We start from the raw sequence: 23,182 nt of genomic DNA on the forward strand, positions 1-23,182 counted from the left end.
GGGATCAATGAAATTTAACAACTTCTTTGATTTCCTTTCTCTATGTAACAAAACAAAATCCACAATAACAAAGAGACAAAAACGGAAAAAGGGCTGGATTTCAATTTTTTTAGCGTTGGGATTTTCAAACAAAAATCAAATAACCAGTGTTTTTCATTTTTTGGTTGGACTTTTCTCAGCTTAATGTAACTTTTACTGACTGTCCACACGGTGGCGCCACACACAGCACAAACAGCCACTATAAAGTTTTCAATGTGCTAATGAAGCTCCAGATGATTTGTGGAATAAAGGCAGGTGATCAAATCCAGATACACAGGCTAGTCTACATTACATTGGCAGTATATGGCAGTTTGCCTTCAAATGTGAAGCTCTGGTCTCCAGTTGTGCAGCAGGTTCACATCCACACAAAACCTTTGCTGCTCTGCTGATTTCCAGAAGAATCAATAGTTTCATGAGCTCTTGAGTCTTTCCATGAAACACAACAACTAAGAAAATCAAATTAAAGCTCCTTCTGCTAAAGCAGCTGTAAATCTGGGCCTCATCTGGACTTACAACAAGCAAAGAGACACAAAGACACACAAAAGATCAAGAATCACCTTTCTCAGATCTTAAAATCCCATGTGACCCTTCTGTTCATATCACATGTAGACTAGTCTTTTTAAGTCCCTCCCCAGTCACATGGATTTTGAATTCTGTTCTGATAAAAGTCAAGTCTAGTCAACCAACATTAGTTTTCTTCTTCCCTCTGTCTAGTCTGTCTACTCTGTCTCCATCCATCATCTCATGTTTTTGGGTCTATCAGACTAGTGCCCTAGATAAACCCTACCCCCTTTTTGCTGCTCCTTCTGCCGGCTTAGTTCGGAGCCGGACCCCCTCATCCATCCATGGCGGACCCGGCCGAGTGTACTATCAAGGTGATGTGTCGTTTCAGACCGCTGAACAGCTCGGAGGTGGCCCGGGGGGACAAGTACATCCCTAAGTTCCAGGGGGAGGACTGTGTACAGATCGCGGTGAGTGTGTGGCTCAGCAGATAAACTTGCTCCTGTTCTCATTCAGTGAAACTCAGTAAATACTATTCTAATGTTCTGACTTTGTCCTGATGTGGCCTGAGTGTAGATGAATGAGAAACCAATGTGGGATCAGGCTGCAACATAACACTGAAAAAGTGAAGGGGGTCTGAATCCTTCCTGAATACACTGGACCTTCATTATGTTGATGGATCTGATTAGAAATGTAACGTCCTCTGGTATTAAATCCTCTTTGATAGAGTCGCTGAGGTGGCACAGCAAGAGAACCTGCCTGTGAAGAAGATAAAAACAGGGAAATATTACACTCCCATTGATTCAAGTTTCCATCTTTGACTAGTTTATCTTTGAAATCAGAAAATCTGAGTTTAAACATTTATGTATTGGACTGAAATCTGGAGTCAAGATGGGATTAATTAGATGAATCTGATTCCAAAGTGTTCTGTTAGAAGACCTGAGCGTTTGGTTAGTAATTGTACCAGTCAACAAAACTCAACATCCCACCTGTCTATTTGAATTGCTCACATGCAGTGGACTTATGAGGGCTGTGGCCATGTGGACGTTCTTGATGGTGTGTGTTCCTGCTGCGTACTTATCCCAACTTCCTCCTCTTCACAGGGTAAACCATATCACTTTGACCGAGTGTTCCAGTCCAGCACGACTCAGGTGCAGTTAACCCAGTATAACCCCAGACCTTCATACTAAAAGTCTGAAGTTGAATTGAATTCAGAGGTCAGCAGCTGGCTTCAGAGGTCAGCGGTCACAAGCTAGTTTCAGAGGTGAGCAGCTAGCTTCAGAGGTCAGCAGCTGGCTTCAGAGGTCAGAGGTCAGCAGCTAGCTTCAGAGTTTAGAACTGCCATCCAAGAATCAAGCACAAAGCCAAGTTATTTGCTGGCATCCAAATGAGCCAAAGCCAGCAAGCCTTTCTCCGAAGGGGAGTTTCTCAGAGAGTCCATGGCAGAGATAGCAGGTCTCTTATGTCCTGAGAGCAAAAACTCATTTGGAAAAATAAGCTTATCACGCAGAACAAGGACCCGCCGTGTTGGACTAATGGACGCAGACTTAGCAAGCTAAAGAAAAAAGTGGAGTCATTTCCATTATATTCCTTGGCCCTGGACGAAAGTCAGGACATGAAAGACTCCGCTCAGCTTTGGATTTTGATCAGAGGGATTAAAGAAAGTTTGGAGATAACGGAGGATGTTTTGGCCATGGGATCCCGCAAAGCGAAAACACAGGGAGAGGACATGCATGACAATGTCGGCGGTCATCGAGAGGCACAAGCCGCCTTGGAGGACTCTCGCCAACTCTCGCCAACAAAATCCAGGACTAGGTGGAAGAGGACAACCCTGAGGAGGAAGTCATTTTTCTACACTGCATCATTCACCAGGAAGCGCTGTGTAAATCCGTATTGCAGCTCGACCACGTGGTGAAGCCAGTTGTAAAACTCGTTAACTTCACCATTGTCAGTTTCTTCAGTCTCTTGATAAACTGATACTGATCACAGGGACTCGCTTTCTAATCCTGATGTCCGCTGGTTGAGTTTAGGGAAAGTCTGTCAACAGGTGTGGGAGCTGAAACAGGAGATCATCTCATTTTTGAAGCTACTTGGGAACGCTGACAGTTGTCCTGAGCTGAGTGACACAGATTGTCTCTGCGATTTAGCTTTTGCTGTAGACATCCTGACACACATGAATGAGCTGAACGTAAAGCTCCAGGGGAAAGTCCAGTTTGTGCATGAAATGAGCCTTCAAAACCAAGCTGGCTTTATTCTCAGAGCAAATGGCAGACAAGTCCTTCGCTCATTTCCCCACACTGGCTCCGTTTAAAGAGGCTCTGCAACATGGGAACAAATACAGGAAATCGCTGGATGACCTACATGAAGGATTCTGCCGTCAGGTCTCTGGTTTTGGAAAAGTTGACAAATCACTTCAGCTGGTGTCACGTCCCTTCTCACAAGACCCTGAAACGGCGCCACAGGATTTGCAGTCGGAACTGATGGATCTCCAATGTGACCCCGTCTTGAAGGAGAAGTCCAAGTCTCTTAAACTGGATGAGTTTGATGCTTCATTAAAGTGCAGCCAAATGTCCAAACATCCAGAAGATGGCACAGAGGATGCTGGTGTTGTTTGGCTCTACGTATGTGTGTGAACAGACTCTTAGTGTGATGGACACCAACAAAGCCCCCCACAGATTCCAGTTGAGGGATGAACACCTCAGATCTGTTCTGAGAATTGCCACAACCAAACTAACACCAGACTTGGATGCTCTGGCAAAAATGGGTGATGGACAACACTGTTCCCACTAAAAGGGAAGTCCATTCAAACTGGAATGCTTTTTTTCCTCTTTATGTTTGATATGTATGCATCTGGTGCTGACCCGGCCCGTCTGTCACATTTTAAAAGTCAATGTGGCCCCTGAGCCAAAACCTTTGCCCCCCTGCTATAGATGAAGGAAACAACAACAGACATGTGGCTGTCACGAGGGAGTTCATATTCTGAGCCTTTAATGCTGCTGGTCCTCAGCAGAGGTGGACAGGAATGAAGTAAATGTACCTGAGTACTGTGTTGAAGTCCAGTTTGGGAGAATTTGCACTTTACTTGAGGAGCATTTTTTTGGGAAACCTTTTACCTTGACTCCACTACATTTGAAAGATCAATATAATACTTATTCTAATCTCTATTTTTCAATTTTTCAAAAATCCTAGTAATTGTCCAATAGTAATATCATTGTTGGACATTTCCAAAAGCTGAAGTGATGACTTCATTTATTAGTTAGAATATGTGTAACTCCATATATTTCTCCAATTGTAAAAAGTGAGGAATAGAACAAAACCAACTGATTGATTAATTGGTGAAATCCAATTAGTGGATCGGTCGATTGTTGTAATAATGGTTAGATGAATGGATGATCAAAATAATGGTTTGTTGCAGCCCTGTCAGTGGGATCAGGAGGCTTACCAAGATACTGTATGTCCCCCATTGGAAATCAAATATTGTGTTAACATATGTAGACTATAAGATAATTGGTTTCTGATGCATCTATAAATACATAGATATACCTGACTATTGACCCCCACAGGAAATAGTTGTATCAGCTGTTAAATGGGTCTGGATGGACTGTTTTTAAAGGTGCCATTTAAGTCCTTGTGCCCACGCTGTGTTATATTTAGGTGTCATACAACAGTTGTTCTTACAATAAGTCAGTGTTATTTCTTCCAATATGTCTATTTCTTACAGCAGCCACTTTAGTCAACTTTGTGGAAAGGTTGGTGACATCAGCTCCTACACCATGTCCACCTGCAAGGTCAATGAAATGATGAGACCTTTCACCTATGATGTCATTTTGAGATTCCCAGGTTCAGTGCAGCAAAGTACCAAATGCCAAAGTTTGATTGACAGTCACAGATCTGTATGCAAAGATTTGTGTTTGTATGATTTTATGTGCTTCAAAATGATTTCCCAGTCAAAGGAGGTGCTGAAATCTGACTTTGTGGTGACTGTACTTTTGAAAACACACACAGTCACACAGTCACAAATAAAAATGTGTTTGATTTCAATCTCTTTCTTTTTTCTTTCCTTTTAGCTGTGCTGTTTGCTGCAACGTTCTCCGATGGCAAAGACTTTTGCCTGTGGAGCAACAAAGTCCATGGACATTTGCACGCATGGTTTGGCTCCGCATTTCAAACAGCTGTGTAAAAAACTGTCCTCTGATAGGGAGGACTATGTCCTTCTCTTTGATGAGAGTCTTAACAGAACAACACAATCAAAGCAATGGGACTTTCATGTCCGTTTATGGGATGGAGACAAAGTCAGGACGAGATCTGCACTGTATTAGACCTTAAATCAGTCTGAGTAGTACTGAAAATCTGCCCAAAGAAAACAAATGTGAATTGGTGTTTTTATTCAGAAGAGCCTGATATGCATACTCATCAAAAAAGACATCATGAAGGAAGCAGCACCACCTCATAAACTTCTGGATGTTGAGGTGGGAGATCAAGCTTGTCACGTTGACTCCTCACAGGTGGACTTGGGTTTTGTTACAGGAAGAGTTTTGTGGGACTTGTCCACATTGAAGACAATAGGACAGAAAACACTCCTGCTCTTCAAACACACTTGAAAGAAGTTCTTGGTTTTAACTGTCCAGAAGTTGATGGAGAAGTCCCCCCTCAAATATCCTCTTGTCTCTCACCTTTCCTTCCTGGATCCAAGGAAAATGGCCTTCAAAGATGCAGGTGTCGGAATAACTAAGTTCAGGAAGGCTTTGACAAACCTTGTGTATGTCCACCGTGTAAATGAATAAGACTGTGACGACTTATCTCGACTCTTCAGTCAATTCATAGATGAGATTGTGCTGCTTCAGAGTTCACAGTTTTCCCACTTGGATCCATACGCAGACAGGGTTGACACATCTTTGCATGACAGGAAGTCCACACTGAAACCATATTGAAAAGCTACGGAGACTCTGCCGCCAACTCCTCCTCCTCTCACATGGCCAAGCCTCTGTAGAGTGTGGATTTTCAATCGGCCGTCAAGTTGAGGATCAGAACCTTTCAGAAGATCGATACGTGGCACAGAGGTGCATTTTGGACCTCAGGGCTGTGGGTGGCACCGAGAATGTCCCAACTGACAAACCGCTATTGATGTCAGGTGGTGGTACCCGATACATTACACAGGATTGAGGATATGAGAAGAAAGAGAGATGATGTGGAAAAAAAACACTGAGAGAAAATATGTGCTGGATGAAATTGAGGAAGTTAAAAGGAAGAAGAAAAGACTGAAAGACGACATAGATGCACTTGAGACCTCTGCTGACAAATTGGCTCTCCAGGCAGAGAAAGCCAAGCTAACTCTAATTGTCAAATCTAACAGCTTGAAGAAGGGAGCAAAGGAAAAGAAAGCAGAAATGGTGGAAGTGGAAAAATCTCTGGATGAGAAATTGAATGAATTGAAAAGCAAACAAAAACAAAATCAAACAAACAAATGGGCCTTAAAAAGGTCAACAACCAAAGAAGACTTTTGGGAATGCACTTTGTTTTGAATATGTTTTCAGCTGACCTGACTGTTCTGTTGGGAAATATTGGATTGTTTCCTATTGTTTTTTCCTTCATGTGCATTCATGTCCTGATGGGAATAATATCCCAGAACAAAACTGACTGGATGATAGTTTTGCTTTCAAAAGTCAGTGAAGAACAAAGCCACAATCAATTGAAAAAGGAAAACCAGCACAGAATACCTCAGGGAACGTGTTTGCTCTGTGGTCCATATTTGAAGCTGACCTTGTGTTGGAATGTTTGGATTTCTTGTTTAATATTGTTGGTCCATTCAGATTGGACCTGGAAAGTCCTTGACAGGTCCTTGAATTTGAAGTTAACCAAGATGTGGGAACCCTATTTATAAAGCTGGATGTGGACCTGAGTCTGGACCTGAACCTGAGTCTAAAGCAGAAATCTGGGACTAACCTTTAGTTGCTCACCACAACTGTTGTTGCTACAAATCCTGTTCATGTTGTTCTGAGTGTAATGTAAAGATGATGATTTTAACCTTTGACCTTTTTGCACAAGTGCAGCTGTTACTGTCCATAACAACATAAATGTCTCTCTGCTCAAACCTACATACGAAGACTTTAAAGAGTTTAGTTGAGGTGCAAACAGTTTGGCCTTTAGCGTCACAGTCCACAGGCTGTATCATCACTGTAGTCCAGGTTCCTGTTCAGGCTTTAAGGTCTTTAAATAGGATCATTGGAGACCGGCCCGATTCGGCTCTTTTCCGATCTTGTGTGTGACATTGAATTTAGTTGGATCAGGGTTCGGCATCTTCCCAGCAGGGACAGAGACTGATGCTGTACAGTTTCCTCTGCACAAGTACAACAGTATTAGCAATAAAATCCAGCTGAAGTAGTAAAAGTAGTCACTAAGCAGAAAACCAACTAAAGTATCAGAGAAATACTGTGCAGTCAAAAGTCCAAGCTTTGTCTCTGTAATGTAGTTCTGTAGAAAGTAGCAGTGAATGGGAAAGTACTCAAGTCCAAATACCTCAAATACCTGACCAAGTGCTGTATTTAGTTTCAGCCACTAGATGGAGACACAACATTGGGGTTTTATTCTTCTCTCTGAACTTATTTTGTCTTTTTGTGTCATTGTTCATCTGTTTCTTGTTGTTTTGCATCTTTTGTGGTTTTGACCTGAGCTCTGTGACTTTCAAACTAGTCTGATGTCCCTTCATCCAGAGACACAGGCCCAAGGGCCCCTGAGCTCTCAGGCCCCTGGTTAATCCAGCCCTGATGATTAGACAGTTTCCAGCAGCAGCTCTATGGACTCTGGGCTCCTCATACACACAGATCAACACATTTGAATGACATTCAATAAATAGACACTTTCTATGTGATATATTGTGAAGCTGTCCTCAGACTAAACTGTTTTCTCAAACTCTTCTTACCTGTTCACGCCTCCTGAATCACAATCACAATTCCGGAAGAAATTAAATTCTGGAAGAAAGTAAATGGAAAGGGGCAGGGCCACAGTGAGTAACCAATCAAAGCACAGAGGCTGCAGCTGTTTGATCAGAAAACATTGGAAGAGGACAGAGGAGACCTGGAGACCTGTGAGTACTGATCCAATTTTATGTTTCCTGTCAGATTTTATCAGAGTCATGTGGTTTCTCAGCCTGATAGAAAGTGATGTCAGTAACTGTGACACATCTGTATCTGGATTTAAAGGAGTGATGGTGGTCTCTGGTCTGTCAGGGTCTTGTGATGTCAGTAACTGACACATCTGGATCTGGATTTAAAGGGGTGAGGGTGGTCTCTGGTCTGTCAGTGTCTTGTGATGTCAGTGATGTCAGTAACTCTGACACATCTGGATTTAAAGGTTCTATCTGTTTAGTTTCTTTTCAGTTATTTTGTAGAGGTGAGAACTCTGACACAAAACATGTTGTTATTGTTGTTTTTATGTAATAATGTAAAAATATTATGTCAGACCTTCTTGGGGGGTCTGGTTCTGGTTGGTGGGCCCAAAAATCAGCCTTAAAGGTCCAGCACACCTACAGTAAAATATTCTAAAAGACATGACTGCCTCATTGCCAAGTCATACAGCAATTTGAAATGACAGTTAACAAGTATGTGGCCTCACATCTGTGTGTGTCTGTGGCTGTTGGTTAATGTGTGTTTGGCTGGGACTAACCTGAACACACTGGTTTGTCCAGACTGTGTGTGTGTGGGGGTGGGTGCATGTGACTGACATGAACAGACTTGTCCTCAGTTTGATTTTCTGTCTCTGTCTCTCAGAAACCTTCCCTCTAAACTCTTTGCCAGGGGTCCAAAGTCAGTCAGGATCCTACAGACCTGGTACTTTAGGATCTAAAGGTTTTTGATAGGCAGGTAGGAAAAACGTCATGTTCCAGTCAGACCCACAGGCCTGCTAATTGTTAGGCATCATAATATTTTGAAGAAGAGAAATATTTCTTATTTCTTCATCTTTGTCAGACCCTGGAGCCCTGTTTTGGTCTGTGGTTGCACTTGTTTCCCCACCTCTGTTTGTGTTTGGGTCTAATAGTCTTATTGTTTCCTGGATGCGAGAGTTTTCCAGACTTTGCCTGATAATTTTACAGCGTAAATGATGAGTCTCCTGTGTCGAAGGTGGAGATATTTTTTTGCAGTTTACCAGAGGGATCATGACTCAGAAAGTGAAACCCTGAAAACTGATCCTGATGCCGTTGGTCCCACATCCACTATCAGACTTTAGTTCTGCTTAAGTCTACAAAACAGCCACAAAACGCCAAATTCTACCAAATTTTTTCCTCTGGTCAAGGCATAGATTTGCACTTGGCACTTTAACATCAGCTCTTTAAAACCACCTCTGGGAAGATAAAAGACAAGTTAAAGGATGTTGGAGAAAAACTTAACAAATAGACTCAGAGGACGACCTTCAGAGGTTCAGTCAGTTTTACTTGTACAAGCAGTAACTGTCACAGAGCTCACTAAGTCCAGAGCGAGGAGGCAGTAGCTCGGCACAGCCAGGCATTTTATAGCTTGTAGCTTAGTACGACCAAAGTTGTGGATGAAGAAAGAAAGAACAAATTGTGTTTTTCAATCGTCTTCTTGTTTAATGAGCTTCGCTCCATAAATGTCACGTAAATATATTTAGACCGCCATGTTTATACAGGGAAGTCTCCTAATGCATGTGTGTGTATTGTTGAAAAGTCTTACCTTATGACTTTCCCCGAGTTCATTAATGGAGGGACAAAAGAGGACGGAATGGAAGTTAGGAATCGACACACCAGTTTATTGTAAAAGTACAGAGACATCTCTGGAGATCCACTCACACATGCAGGCAGAGAGATCTGAACAATAGGGGGAAAACTATACATGTTTATTCCTGTTGGGCAGCGCCCCACCAAAAGGAATTTATTGCATTACCTTATATAGAGTTGTTATTGTCAACTGTCTATGTGTTCTGGGCGGTGGTTGCTTAGCAAGCTAAGGCCAGTTACTTCCTTTATCTTATATGAAGTCCCCATAGGTGTGTCTGCATTTCCACAGTATGAAGGCAGGAGGTGAGTCCACAATGAAAACCATCAGAACTGAATTTACAGCCACAAATGGATGGTCCAGGAGACCTGGTTCCAGTCCCAATGTGGATTTTCCTCCCCAAACACTTCAGACTTGGAGGATGCAGGTCCAGTTCTCTGAGGAATGATTCCAAAGATCCATCATCTTTGGTTCTTCCTGCTCTGGAAACTGGCTGCCATAAGACCAGTTTCTGTCTCGTAGAAACCAGGAAGGAATGAAAACTGTGGAATTTCAGCAAACTGTGAAGGATAAAGATGCTATGCTAAGGGAAGCTAACTGTCAGGTGGAGCTGCCTGTGTTTGTTTCCATCTACAAACTGTATCTTTATGAAATGGGACTGAAATGTGTTGATCTGTGCATATGGGGGGCGAAGAATCCAGAAAGGTGGTGCTGGAAATACCAGGACACTTCACTTTAGCTTCAGACGAGTTGTGAGCAACTCTGAGAACTTCCTGTGATGTTATTGACTTCCTGTTTGTGTTGCAGAGCGTACACTCACTGCCACATGTGAAGAAGAGCAAAGTGTGAAGTCAGACTCCATTTTAAAGTCCACAGAGAAGAAGAAGGAGGAAACAGGAAGCAGGGGTAGGGGTAGGGGTGAGAAGCAGGGTGAGTGTTAATATGACACCTGCACATATTGATCCATCTCATTGATGAATGTTGGGATTGAGTCTGGTTTAGAATTGTGTTTCCTGACGTCACAGTCACACTGTGTCTCTGGGATGGTTCCATCAAACTAATGTCCAATCAATAAGAAGCTGCTGCCGTTACAGCGGGACAGCTGGGTTTGACAAACTGGGTTTGTTCCTCTGGTTTCCAGGGTCCCTCAGACCACAGAAGATGAGTCTTTGTGGGGCGGGAGAGGAGGACAGACCAGGGTCTCCAGGATACAGCTGTCTGTCTATGAAGAGTGACCGGTCCAAAGAGTTTTTTCCTCCACGTTTCAGTCCTGAACCTGGACCTTCAGACTCAGGGTAAGAGACAGTTTCTAGTGTAAAGTGAGCTGAAGATGAGTCTGTGGTCTGGAAGACAAAATCCTGATCCACTAACATCAGGTGTCCTTTCCTGTGATTAATTGATTAATTGAATGGTTGAGAGGAGAAATTTAGGCTGTGGGCAGAAAACGGACTTGTGCTGGAGGATCAGATATTTAGTCAGAAAAAACCTGTTTCCTGGAAACATTTCAGGCCGACTGACACCAATCAACTATTTATCAGGCTGATGTTGGAGAGCTTTGGGTTCTGGTTTCATCCCAGTCCTCAAAGTCTGTGTTCAGAGCAGCAGAGTCTGATCAGTGACAGAAGAAAAGAGAATCTGTCTGTTCTGTTTCCTGCTGAACTGACCAGTTCAAGCTCAGCCTCTCCAGCCTGGATCAACTGGTTCTAGAGAGACCAGGAAAAGCAGGAACCCAGTTTCATACAAAGGATATTTAACAGCAGTGACCCTCAGCACCAGTAGTGCATGTGAGGATGTTGGTTCGTCGTCCTGCTGCCACTTCATCACCTGCACCGCCCCCATTTCCTACACATACACACACACATCTGCTGAGTGCCAAACTGTAAAAATGTTCATTTTCTTGAATGTGAATGACCAATATAGTTTCATCACACACACAGGAAGTGTCTAAAAGTTGCACCTGTACGTTTGTGCATCCACAAACAGGTTAATAGCTTTTGCGACACCTGGTGGCAAAAAGAGGAATTGCACTTTGAATTTTTTAGCCCAGTGCAGGATTAAAACCACAGCATTCCTGATGCAAAGCCACAAGCAGGCACCACAAACATACTGCAGTGACAAACTAGGATGTTTTGAATCACTGACTGTACAAAGACCTGTAGTGTTTAATGAGGACTGACAGCGGTCATTGTGTATGAAGAGGTGTGTGTGTGTGTGTTTGTGTGTTTCACAAGTCATTAAACTGCACTGGTTGTTACCACATGCTGGGGGAGTTTTTCATCCTTGATGTGGATGATCAGGTCTAAGTCTAGTCTTCACAGCAGGAGGGGCTCCTGGCTTCAGCACCTCTGCCCCCTGGGAGACTTTGAAGAGACTGCAGCAAACAGATTGGTTATGTCTTCACCAACAGCCACATTAATGCCATTTCAAAATTCTACTTGCTCTTTGAAACATCCTGCTGCTTAGTGCTGTGGATGTGATGCAACATTTCAGTTTAGTGAAGCTGTCAAAGGAATTAGTGACTTCTTGTTGGCGGTCGACCGTGGGAATCTAGATGTTCCCTGACATGAAGGTTTGCTGATCATTTAGCTTGTCCAACTGGACCAGGGAACAGGATCTTAGTGAAAATCTGAAGGAATCCAGCTTCTGTGTCTCTTGCTGTTCTGCTCTGCAGAGACACTGTGTGTGAACACATTAGGCCTGGGCCAGTTTCTGGTTTGATGCTACACCCAGTGTGAAAAAGTCAGATCAGATGTTTTTCAGATCAAATGTTTTTGTTTGTGCAGAAGAGCGGCTGGTGTATGATTCTACAACGTCAGAGCCTCCTACAGGCTACAGATAAAACTTAGTTTAGACTCATTGACAGAAAGTTCTGGCTTAGAATTTCCAACACTGTTCTTCCTGTTTCCACATGGAGTGGAACTAAAAAGGCCAAAACAACTTGAAGATTAAAACCCAAGTACGAAAAGACGCAGACGACACAACTTAAAGAAACTTTGACTAAGCCTGAATGACCTCTGCAGACCAAGGGGTGGAAGTTCTGTGTGTGTTTCCTGAGCTGTTTTCCATCGTCTGATTGGTAGAAGCTCTGCAAGCTGTGCTTCTGATTCAGAACTAAATCTGCTTCAGATTGGTGGGGTCTGGGAAGTCCACATCCTGCTTCTGGAGCTTCTTTGCAGGTTTCTGGTTCCACCTTGGCTCAGTTTGACATGCACTTTGGGATCAATCCCCATTTCATAGCCCAGTATAAGGAACCAGTTAGATATGAGTGTTCAACAGATGATTTGTTTTAGAAGAGAAACTTTTAGAAGAGAAAATTCTTGTTCACAGCTTGTTAGAAAGAAAGTCAAATCCACTTCTTTTCCAAACTGTAGTGTCTTAAACATTTAAAGAGACACAGACCAAACAAGTGACACACCATCATTTGAATCCAACATCACACTGAGGTGTCAAAGAGAGACAAGAGCCATAAGACAAATCCTTTTGGTTTCAGTTCTAAAGGTTGGAGGGAAGTCTCTGTGTTCTGGCAGGTCCTGTGTGTAGATAGGAAGAAGAGATGAGGAAGCAGATGTGGAACATCTGTGCTTGGACGCTGAGGTTCAATGGTTCTTTCAGTCCCTTGTCAGCAGCTGGACTGGAAGCTGTTGGTAGTGACAGGCTGTGGTCTGTTGTTATGGTGTTAATTCATTGGATGTCCAAAAATCCTGTTGGTTTCCCTGTGGGATGGAACAGGAACATGGATGTTTTGATGGTACTGCATCAAAGTTAGTAATCCCAGTGTTCTGAAATCCATAATACACATAGAAAGATCCAATAATAATATGGAAGTAGTCAAACACATCAATACATTGAAAATCCATCAAGCTCCTCCTCCGAAACAGGTACAGCAGAGTCTCCACAGTCTGCAATGAAATCACCTTAAACCCAATATTGGATCAACTGGAGATGATTTTATTTTCTGAGCCATGAAGCTGCAAAGAAATTTAGACAGAAGTTTCCACCAAACTGCTTGGAAGGTAATAAGTCCTGACAACCTGCTGTAGGTCTCTCCAACAACATGGTCATGACATCAATATCAGCTGCCTGGACTTTCTGAAGGCTTGTGTTTCAAACCATTTCCCCCAAGTGTGTAGCATAAAGAGATGTGCAGTCAGCTGGAAACAAAGTCCTCTTAACAGCAGGCCTGGATAAGGCTGCACTGACAACAGCACAGATTTCTTCCAGCATTAAAGAAAACCTGTCTCTTCTAATGTGAGACTGTGTTACACAAACTAAACCTCCCTTTGCTGTTGTCCTGGACTGGATCAATGCAGCAACATACTGGACCCAAACAGGAAGCAGTTTGTGACTTTAATGCTTCAGTTGATTGACAACACACACACACATAATAATGAGACTAAGTCAAACGAAAGTTACGCATGTAACTACGGTTCTATGAATCCTTTCTGACCGCCAGAGGGCGGCGCTGTAAGCACTGAATGTTCCATTCGCGCATGCGCAGTTGGAGTATTTATACCAACAAAGTCACGTGTGACCCTGGATGACCCCCGGAGGTGATATATTTCGGCGTCATCCAAGGCTCTTTTCCCACAGATTCTTATCGCGGGAATGCGAGGATTCTGAGGGACAAGAGAGCTCTGGCGGTCATTCAGGATTCATAGAACCGTAGTTACATGCGTAACTTTCGTTCTATTTCATCCTTTCTGACCGCCAGAGTCTGCGTGTTGAGCCAAGAACACAGATCTCATCTCCGCTAATTCTGCTGACAGCCTATCAACCCTCGAGGAGAGCCCACGTCCGACCCCTGACCTCTTCCTAGGGGGGGGGGGCGTTGTCATCGGGCTCAGCCAGGCGCCTTGACCCCCGAGGGGGCCCTAGCACCACTCGTCCGGGGGGGGGGGGTCACCCTCATCCCCCGGTGTCAGCAGTGCCAACCTGGCTACTCTTTGTGCCGAGGCAAGTAGCTGCAGTTCATGCACGGGTTGTCGGACAACCATTCCCTCAGGTGATCCGGGCCGAGGCAGGCCGGGCAGAGGTCGTGCCCATCGTCCGGTTGAAGCCTGTCGCCACAGGTCACACAGCAGTGAGCCCCCTCCATGCTGAGAGGCTTTTGCTGTCTGGCCCAGTGCCAAATGGCCTGTACGCCCCTGAAGCTGCAACCGCCGCCCAGGGGAATAATCCAAGTGCCAGGAACTGGGAGCGGGGAGCGCGAACGCTGCCGTCACCAATAGAGGCTGAAGGCGGGTGTACTTCCCTCCTTTTCTTGTTGTTGTCACAGAGAAAGCAGGTACAACAACTCACCCGCAGGGGAGAAATTATGTGGCAAAGCCGACGTGGGAGCGGGGAGCGGGAACGCTGCCGTCACCAGTAGAGCTCGGAGGTACTGTTTGTCCGTCCCTCCTCTTGTCTTGTTTCTTTTTCTTGTTTTTTGTTATATTATTATGTAAGTAGGAAGCCAGCTACATCGTCCCGACCGCAGTGCAGACACGATGCAGCAAAAGGAAGAAGTGGGAGAGGGGAGCGCAAACGCTGCCGTCACCAGTAGAGGTCGGAGGCACTGTCTGTCCGTCCCTCCTCTTGTCTCGTTTTTCTCTGTTGTGTCATATTATTATATAATTAGGAGCCAGCTACATCGTCCCGACCGCAGTGGAGACACGATGCAGCAAAAGGAAGAAGTGGGAGAGGGGAGCGCAAACGCTGCCGTCACCAGCAGAGGCTACAGGCGTAACGCCATCAAAGAAAAACAACTGCGGCGATTTAGCCGCAGCGGAAAACTTGAGCAAATGTCAGTGATATTGGCAAGCAAAACACTGCTATGGCGGCGGAGCAATCAAATCATGCAGCCCCCAACCAGTGGGAGAGGGGAGCGGAGATGCTACAGTCACCACCACCACTGCAATACCACTAACGAAAAACAACCACGGCGTTTTCACCACGGCGGACACACAATGCGTCCAATGCCGAGAGAAAAAGAAAACAATGGGAGAGGGAAGTCGAACGCCACCGACAAATTCGCCACCCCAAACAGAAAACAACTTTTGCTGCTGCAGTGCACCCACAGCGAAAAAGCGTACAATTATTATCTCCCGGGTAATGTAACAATGGGAAGATCCCGAATCCACAGTCGCAGCCCCTGGAGGGCGAATCCGCTTCTCCGACCACTCGGGTCACGGGGCTCCCAGCAACTGGTAAGGAATGTGCCGCTTGCAAAGCAATCGGCCACCATGCGAACCGCGCGCGAGAAGAAAAGAGGAAAAGAGCCTTGGATGACGCCGGAATATATCACCTCCGTGGGTCATCCAGGGTCACACGTGACTTTGTTGGTATAAATACTCGAACTGCGCATGCGCGAAGGGAACATTCAGTGCTTACAGCACCGCCCTCTGGCGGTCAGAAAGGATAAAATAGAACTAAAGCAGTTGAGGAAAGAGAAACACATCTTTCCACATGTGGAGCAGCTCAGGCCTCTGGCTGTTCTAAATAGAGCTCAGCCTGTGTCTACAGTGGTAGTGACTGAAAACATCCTAGTTGTTCCCAGCGTTATGTTTGCAGTCCCCTGGTGCTGCTGTTGCATCAGGAATGCAGTGGTTGAAACCCTTCCAAAAAACTCCAACATGCAGTTCTCCTTCAGTTTCCTGCTGTTATTGTGCAGCTTTGCAGGGATTGATCCACTTCCAGACGTGGTGTCATTGATGCACTTTGGAAAAGGAAGTTGGTTCTTTTTCATTTACAGTTAGTAAAATGATTCCATCTCCTTTGTTCAGACTGAGGAGTCTTATTGTTTGATGACTTTATTTCTGCTGTCACATGGAAATGTTTCTGTCTTATCACTTTTTCTGTTTCTCACCACATTTCTCTTCTTCTCTCTTCTTTCTTTCCCTCAATGAACATCTCACTGGATCATCTTGATGTTGAGCTGCAAACCTTTGCAAACTGACAAACTCAGTGTTGAATGTTGATCAGATTCCAAACTTCATGATCAGCCAGTTCAGCTGTGGAGGAAAACTGATTTAAAGCCAGCTGGGAGACAGCTGGGAGTTTCCAGCTTCTGTCCAGTCAAACAATAAGAAAGTTTCCTCACTCAACATGTCTCCACCTCAACTAATCCCATTTTGCTTCATGTTCACAGGGACAGGACCAGGACTCAAGTCTCTAAGGAGCAGCAGCTGTCCAGCTGTGCTTTGTGTCAGGACGTCCTGAAGGATCCAGTCTCTAACAGCTGTAGACACTGGCTCTGCAGACAGTGCATCACCTCATACTGGGACCAGTCTGGTTCAGCAGGAGACTGTCCCTGTCCCCAGTGTGGAGAAAGACCCAGAACCAGTAGGACCCACTGATTGTTGTACATTTGAGTTGGTTTCTCATAGTCGAGATTCTGTGTCACACGAACGTCTGTTTGATTGGACCCTTTTTCTTGTCTTCCAGTGGACCCTGGTCTACAGGAGGTTTTAAATCAACATAAGACCAGTCTGAGGACAAGATGTGAACGTGTGACTGAAGGAGCTGATCCAACAGGAAATGGAACCCTCCTCAACAGGATCTACACTGAGCTCTACATCACAGAGGGACTGAGTGAAGAGATTAATACCCAACATGAGGTCAGGCAGCTGGAGACCACTTCCAAGGTAATGAAGAAAAAAAAGGAAGATAAGCAGGAGGACAAAGACACCAGACACCATGACACCCTGATTAAATGTCATGACATCTTTAAAATCTTACCTAAGGAAGAAAAACAGGCAGACAAGCAAGGTTTGTCTTACAAAGATAGACCCATCAGACTGGTTCTGACGAACGGCGTTGCTGGTGTTGGAAAAACCTTCTCAGTGCAGAAGTTCAGTCTGGACTGGGCAGAGGGCTCAGTAAACCAAGATGTCAGTCTGCTGGTCCTGCTTTCGTTCAGGGAGCTGAACCTGATCAAAGATGAGCAGATCAGTCTTCTCAGGCTGCTCCATGTTTTCCATCCAACATTACAGAAGGTCACAGCAGAGCAGCTGGCTGTCTGTAAAGTTCTCTTCATCTTTGACGGCCTGGATGAAAGCAGACTTTCACTGGATTTCAACAACAGGAAGGTGGTGTCTGATGTCACACAGGAGGCCTCGGTCAACGAGCTGCTGACAAACCTCTTCCAGGGGAATCTGCTTCCCTCGGCTCTGGTCTGGATAACTTCCCGACCCGCGGCGGCCAATGGGATCCCTCCTACGTGTGTGGACAGGCTGACAGAAGTCCGAGGCTTCACTGACGCCCAGAAGGACGAGTACTTCAGGAGGAGGTCCAGGGATGAAGAGCTGTCCAGCAGAATCATCTCACACATCAAGGCATCCAGGAGCCTCCACGTCATGTGTCAAATCCCAGTCTTCTGCTGGATCACTGCTACAGTTCTGGAGCACACGTTGACCACAGAGCAGAGAGGAGAGCTGCCCAAGACCCTGACTGACCTGTACTCACACTTCCTGCTGGTTCAGACAAACAGGAAGAAGCACAAGTACCGTGAGGGACATGAGATGAGTCCATGGCAGCTGACAGAGGCTGACGGGGAAGTTCTTCTGAAGCTGGGGAGGCTGGCGTTTGAACATCTGGAAGAAGGAAACATCATGTTCTACCAAGAAGACCTGGAGCACTGTGGTCTGGATGTCCCAGAGGCCTCGATGTACTCAGGAGTCTGTACAGAGATCTTCAAAAGAGAGAATGTGATCTTCCAGAAATCAGTCTACTGCTTTGTTCATCTAAGTGTTCAGGAGTTTCTAGCTGCAGTCTACATGGTCCACTGTTACTCCAACAGGGAGACACAGGTTCTGGAGAAGTTCCTGGGTGGAAAGATGTACTCCCATATGGAATATAAAGATGGATACCATTATGAGACCATCATGGCCCTGGGAAAACATACAACATTGGATGACTTCCTCAAAATATTGATGGCAAAATCCCTGGACAGTAAAAGTGGCCACCTGGACCTGTTTGTCCGCTTCCTTCATGGCCTCTGTCTGGAGTCGAACCGTAGAGTCTTAGAAGGCCTACTGGGTCAAACAGAGACAAGTCCAGGAACCATCCAGAGAGCCATCAACAACCTGAAGAAGATGAACACAGATGATGTCTCTCCTGACAGAAGCATCAACATCTTCCACTGTCTGATGGAGCTGAACGACCACTCAGTCCATCAGGAGATCCAAGAGTTCCTGAAGTCAGGGAACAGATCAGAGAAGAGACTCTCTGAGATCCAGTGCTCAGCTCTGGCCTACATGCTGCTGATGTCAGAGGAGGTTCTGGATGAGTTGGACCTGAACCAGTACAACACATCATACCAGGGACGACGGAGACTGATTCCAGCTGTGAGGAACTGCAGAAAGGCTAAGTAAGTCCAGATGTGCCCAAGTGAAAAAAAATCTATTTTTGTATATTTTCTAAAAGTATATTGAGTATACTTTTGAAATACTTGAAGCTGTGTTAAAATGAAACCAGTGAAGTTGCTGGAAGCTGCACATTAAATCTGCTTTAGTACACGAAAAACTTATTTTTCACGTATTATTGGGTACTTTTGCTGCCCAAAATACTACACTACTGTTAAAATATACATGAACCATTTGAAGTTGACTTGTTGCAAATGTCAAAAATCTATAGTGACATTAAACTGACAGTGTATTACTAATAGACTTTGAGCCAAAGTAAATGTACTTGAAATATACTCTGAACTCATTTGAACTATGTATGAAATACAATACAATGAGGTTTGAAATGTGAAAAAGGTATGCAAAGTATATTTTTCCAAGTATTTGACTATTTGTTGTGAAAATGAGCCACTGACTATGTGTTAAATTTCAACCAAGTTGAACATATTGCATTAAAAGACACAATGATATTGGATTGATATTCCTAGTAAATATAAGTCCACTATAAGCATCATTGTGTGTTTAATAAATACACCAACAATGCCCTCTGAATGGATTCTCCAAACACTGAGTCTGAAATGTAGATACTTTACTTAGATTCCAATCAAATGATGTTGGACTAAAAGCACTACTTCCTGTTAGCATGTTCTCAAATGCTCTTACTTTGAAAAGCCCAGTGCACTTTGAAGATACTAGTTCTCAGAAGAATTCTGTCCAAACATCCAAAACACATGAAGTAAACATGTAGTATGAAAGAGTATTTTGAAGTGAAACTTTGTCCACAGGAATTAGACCACTTCCAAGAATCCACTTTACCACAGCCAGGAACACATACATTGTGTACTTTAAACAAGTCTACTGAAATAGAGCTCAAGTTAAATGGAGGCATAGTATTATATTTGGAAGAGAATGACACAATTTGAAGTAAAAACACAAACCATGAACAGACTTTTGGAAAATATCACTAAATATACTTCAAAATCTGTTGAAAGTAAAGTGCACTTCTGCTAAAATCTGCTAAATGACTGATAAAGTGATGATATCATTTCAATATACTTTGCAAACATTTACTTTGAATCTGCTTTTTTTGTCTCAGTAACTCTTTGACTAATCTTGTACTTTTGAGACTCACCAAAAATGTACTTTTACTACGTTTCAACACAAGCACAAATACACTTGGTAAAATGTGTGAACACACTTTATCTGCTAAAAGTCGAATTGAAGTCTGAAACAATAGATTGATTTTTCACTTGGGTGATCATCACCATAATGTTCCTCTTGTTTATTGTGAGAATGACAGCAGCTGGATTTTGTCCCAGATGTTCTTGAGCTGTTCCAAATGGTGTCAGTCCAAAAGCTGCAGATGTTCCTGTTGTTTTTTTCTCTCTGTCCAGTGAATGAACACAGTTCTTCTTTTTCTTTCCAATGGTTTATCCATGGGACACATTTTTCTTCTGTTTCTCTTCACACACTGATGTTTTTCTGCCACATGTGAACAAATGTCCAACATTGGAATAAACAGGGACAGGCCTGTTGTGGAAGTTCCAAAGGAACTCAGTTTTCTCTGCTTCCTGTCCAAGATGAAAGCAGAGCAAAGATGAAGCGTGTGCAGTGTGACAGAGAGTGAGAAGAATTCTTATTTCATGTCCAACCCACTGAGAGAAGATCAGCTGAACCACTGATGTGAAGACACAACAGGACATGTCCCTGTTTGACATCAAGTGATTCAACTCAATATATTGTCTCTGTCATAATAACAGCTTTTCTAATATATGTGTCCTCACAGACTTTCTCTCTGTGGACTCTCAGAGACTCACTTTGAAGTCGTGGCCTCAGCTCTGAAGTCTAACCCCTCCCATCTGACAGAACTGGATCTGAGTCTGAACGGCCTGCAGGATCGAGGAGTGCAGCAGCTGTGTGCTGGACTGCAGAGTCCACACTGTAGACTGGAGACTCTGAGGTCAGTTGACTGACTGTTCCTATTGTAGATCTTAGATGTTGAATCCACAACTAAAGCTCCTGTGAATGTTGGTTGTTCCATTCAGTGTTTTCATTGTTCTTCTATTCTCAGCAGACTAAGAACGATTCCTTCAGTTTCACTTCATTTCACTGAGCTGTCTTCAATAATGTGTGTTCACTCAAATTGAATAGTCATATGTTTCGGTATACAGCGGACACTGAGTAGAGAGGGTTTCAGGAGTCTTTATTTGCAACGTGGGGGAACGTGGACAAACATAGGAATCTGGAGATCCTGTGTACTGCAGGGCTGGAAGTCAACTGGCAGGGGAGGATAGTGCGGAGCTCTGGAGAAACCAGGTCGAGAGGATGGAGTCCTTTGAATAGCGGTAGGTTCTGCGTTGTCACAAGCCAAGCAGTCGCTAACGAGATCGAACGTGCGTTCCTGGGTGGTAGGCGTCTTTATGGGCAGCTGAGGGACGAGGGACAGGTGAGACTAATTGGTCATCAGAACACAGGTGATCTGGATCATCTTACCGGATAGGAGGGAGGGTCTGACCGGTCCATGACATCATATTAATGATAATGTGTTTCTTTCTATAGAAGCTTTGAAGAACAGAGTGTCCCAAAAACCACACAATAAGCATCAGTTTGCTGACGATAATGTTGGATTTTCTCTGCATTTCTATCTGATTTTTCTCACTTGATGAAACTCAGAGAAACATATGACACAGTCAGTTGTCAACAATCTACGAATGGGATTCCAAAGCTTGTGTTTAGTGGCCAATGACACAGTGGGGATCAGTCCCAACACAAGGACATGATCTGGTCTGTGCATTGGGACTGCGCCATTAGAAAGCAGTTGTCAGCCTGTGTTCATTGCCAAGGCCTCAAATCCTGATGCTGTGTTAAGCAGCTTTGAGTAGTTTTTGTTCCTGAACTGAAGCCAGCAGCTTTTGGTCCTGACACTGTCCACCCAGTTTGTTCCCTAATCCAAATCTCATTGTGAAGAACAAATCCACAGTGTCTCTATAAAGTTGATCCCATAGAAATGAAAGCACATGTGGAGCACAGAGACACACAGATGAAATCATGTGTCCAGGTGGTTGAGCTGTGTTTAGTGTCTGAGCTGCTGCTGCTGCTGCTGCTGCTGCTGCTGCTTTACCTCTGTGCTGTGCTGAGGCTGCAGCCAATAAAGCCAGAGAAGAAGATGCAGAGAGGGAAGAGACAGGAGACAGGAGAGCCTGGGGGAGCTTCCTTGGCTCAGATAGAATAAGGAGGAACAATTCAATGCATTGTTTTGCTGCACTTTGGAACTGGGTCAACAAACTTTAAGCAGGAAACTTTAAAGCTGCACCGTGACAGTATGAGCCATCAACTAGATTGATTCTGCTGTTGGCTGGAAAGCAGCTTCTCTTCCCATGTGCTGACAATAATATCATGATATAGTCAGACTATTATAACTATTATTCTGACTGTTCTCATATTATTCTTCTCATTATTATCATTCTACATTTCCCTTCAGGGATTAATCAAGTTGATCTCATCTCATTATTCTAATGAAAAGAAGAAGAATTATCATCATTATCACCATCCTCATTGTCATCAACATCAGTGTCACATTGGATCTCCTTCTTTGCTTCTTTATTCAGGTTGAAGAACTGCAGTTTGTCAGAGACCAGCTGTGGTTATCTGGTCTCAGCTCTGAAGTCCAACCCCTCCCATCTGAGACACCTGGACCTGAGCGGAAACAATCTGCAGGATCCAGGAGTGCAGCAGCTGTGTGGTGGACTGCAGAGTCCAGACTGTAGACTGGAGACTCTGAGGTCAGACCCCATGTTTAGGTTGTGTGCTGAGATGAATGTGATGTGATAGTTGTGCTGACACTAAACTGCAGACATGAGGCTGATATTAGACTGATCCACACTGAGGATCTTCATGGGAAAGTCTGTTTTCCCTCTCAGAGAAATGTGGCTGCACAACATGAGTTTGTATAGGTGGAGCCACAGGTGGAGCTGGCAGAGTTTCAGAGCTGAAGTCACTCCGTCTTTATTGAAGCAGCAGCATGTTGGCATTCATATTAATGACAGCTCTTTGTCCCTTTTTGGATGGGACTGCTTTGAACCTGCATCCTGTTGGCTTCAGCTGTTTGGAGTTTCCACTTTCTAAACTTCTACTTTCTAAACCTTCTTCAGCTCTGAACACATTCTGAAACATTCAACACTTTCAAGAGGAACTTTGGTTTCTAACGTCACATCTTTGCTTCTTTATTCAGGTTGAGGGACTGCAGTTTGTCAGAGACCAGCTGTGGTTATCTGGTCTCAGCTCTGAAGTCCAACCCCTCCCATCTGAGAGAACTGGACCTGGGTCACAACAACCTGCAGAATCCAGATGTGTGGCAGCTGTGTGATCTTGTCCAGAGTCCAGACTGTAGCCTGAAGACTCTGAGGTCAATAGAGGGCTGGAGTCAGTCCATGGTGCTTTCAGCAGGACTGGACTAAACCCAGTCAGTATCAAAGCAAAGATCCAGGATTTCCTGTAAAACTCCAACCTTCTCAGTGAAGCTGTGAGAGGAGA

The 23,182-nt window shown here is 44.2% G+C and overlaps 1 protein-coding gene and 1 long non-coding RNA gene across 5 annotated transcripts; one reads left to right on the forward strand and one right to left on the reverse strand.

Moving 5' to 3' along the window:
- Positions 1–1,003: 1,003 nt before the first annotated feature.
- LOC113121565 (uncharacterized) lies at positions 1,004–9,349 on the reverse strand. The gene is made up of 3 exons (XR_003294759.2): positions 9,228–9,349; positions 7,460–7,508; positions 1,004–1,299 (listed from the first exon to the last, which is right to left on the reverse strand). It is a non-coding gene; the product is annotated as an uncharacterized LOC113121565 (long non-coding RNA).
- LOC113121550 (protein NLRC3-like) lies at positions 5,090–23,182 on the forward strand. Of its 4 annotated transcripts, none has more exons than XM_026292161.2 (7): positions 5,090–7,624; positions 10,411–10,564; positions 16,396–16,589; positions 16,692–18,615; positions 20,436–20,609; positions 22,258–22,431; positions 22,881–23,182. In XM_026292161.2, the coding sequence occupies exons 2-7, from the start codon at positions 10,431–10,433 to the stop codon at positions 23,104–23,106; spliced, it is 2,826 nt and encodes a 941-aa protein (XP_026147946.1). In that variant the 5' UTR covers positions 5,090–7,624; positions 10,411–10,430; the 3' UTR covers positions 23,107–23,182. The 4 variants fall into 4 exon arrangements, with proteins under 4 accessions (XP_026147946.1, XP_026147945.1, XP_026147948.1 ...); XM_026292160.2 differs by lacking the exon at positions 5,090–7,624 and adding an exon at positions 9,333–10,199; XM_026292163.2 differs by lacking the exons at positions 5,090–7,624; positions 22,258–22,431 and adding an exon at positions 9,333–10,199.

Source organism: Mastacembelus armatus, chromosome 20, assembly GCF_900324485.2.
Source record: "Mastacembelus armatus chromosome 20, fMasArm1.2, whole genome shotgun sequence".
NCBI classification, from domain to species: Eukaryota; Metazoa; Chordata; class Actinopteri; order Synbranchiformes; family Mastacembelidae; genus Mastacembelus; species Mastacembelus armatus.

Coding starts and splice junctions, on each gene's coding strand:
- LOC113121550 (XM_026292161.2), top strand. CDS start 10,431: ATGAGTCTTTGTGGGGCGGGAGAGGAGGACAGACCAGGGTCTCCAGGA. Junction 10,565..16,395: donor CCTGGACCTTCAGACTCAGG/GTAAGAGACAGT, acceptor TCATGTTCACAG/GGACAGGACCAGGACTCAAG. Junction 20,610..22,257: donor TGTAGACTGGAGACTCTGAG/GTCAGTTGACTG, acceptor TTCTTTATTCAG/GTTGAAGAACTGCAGTTTGT.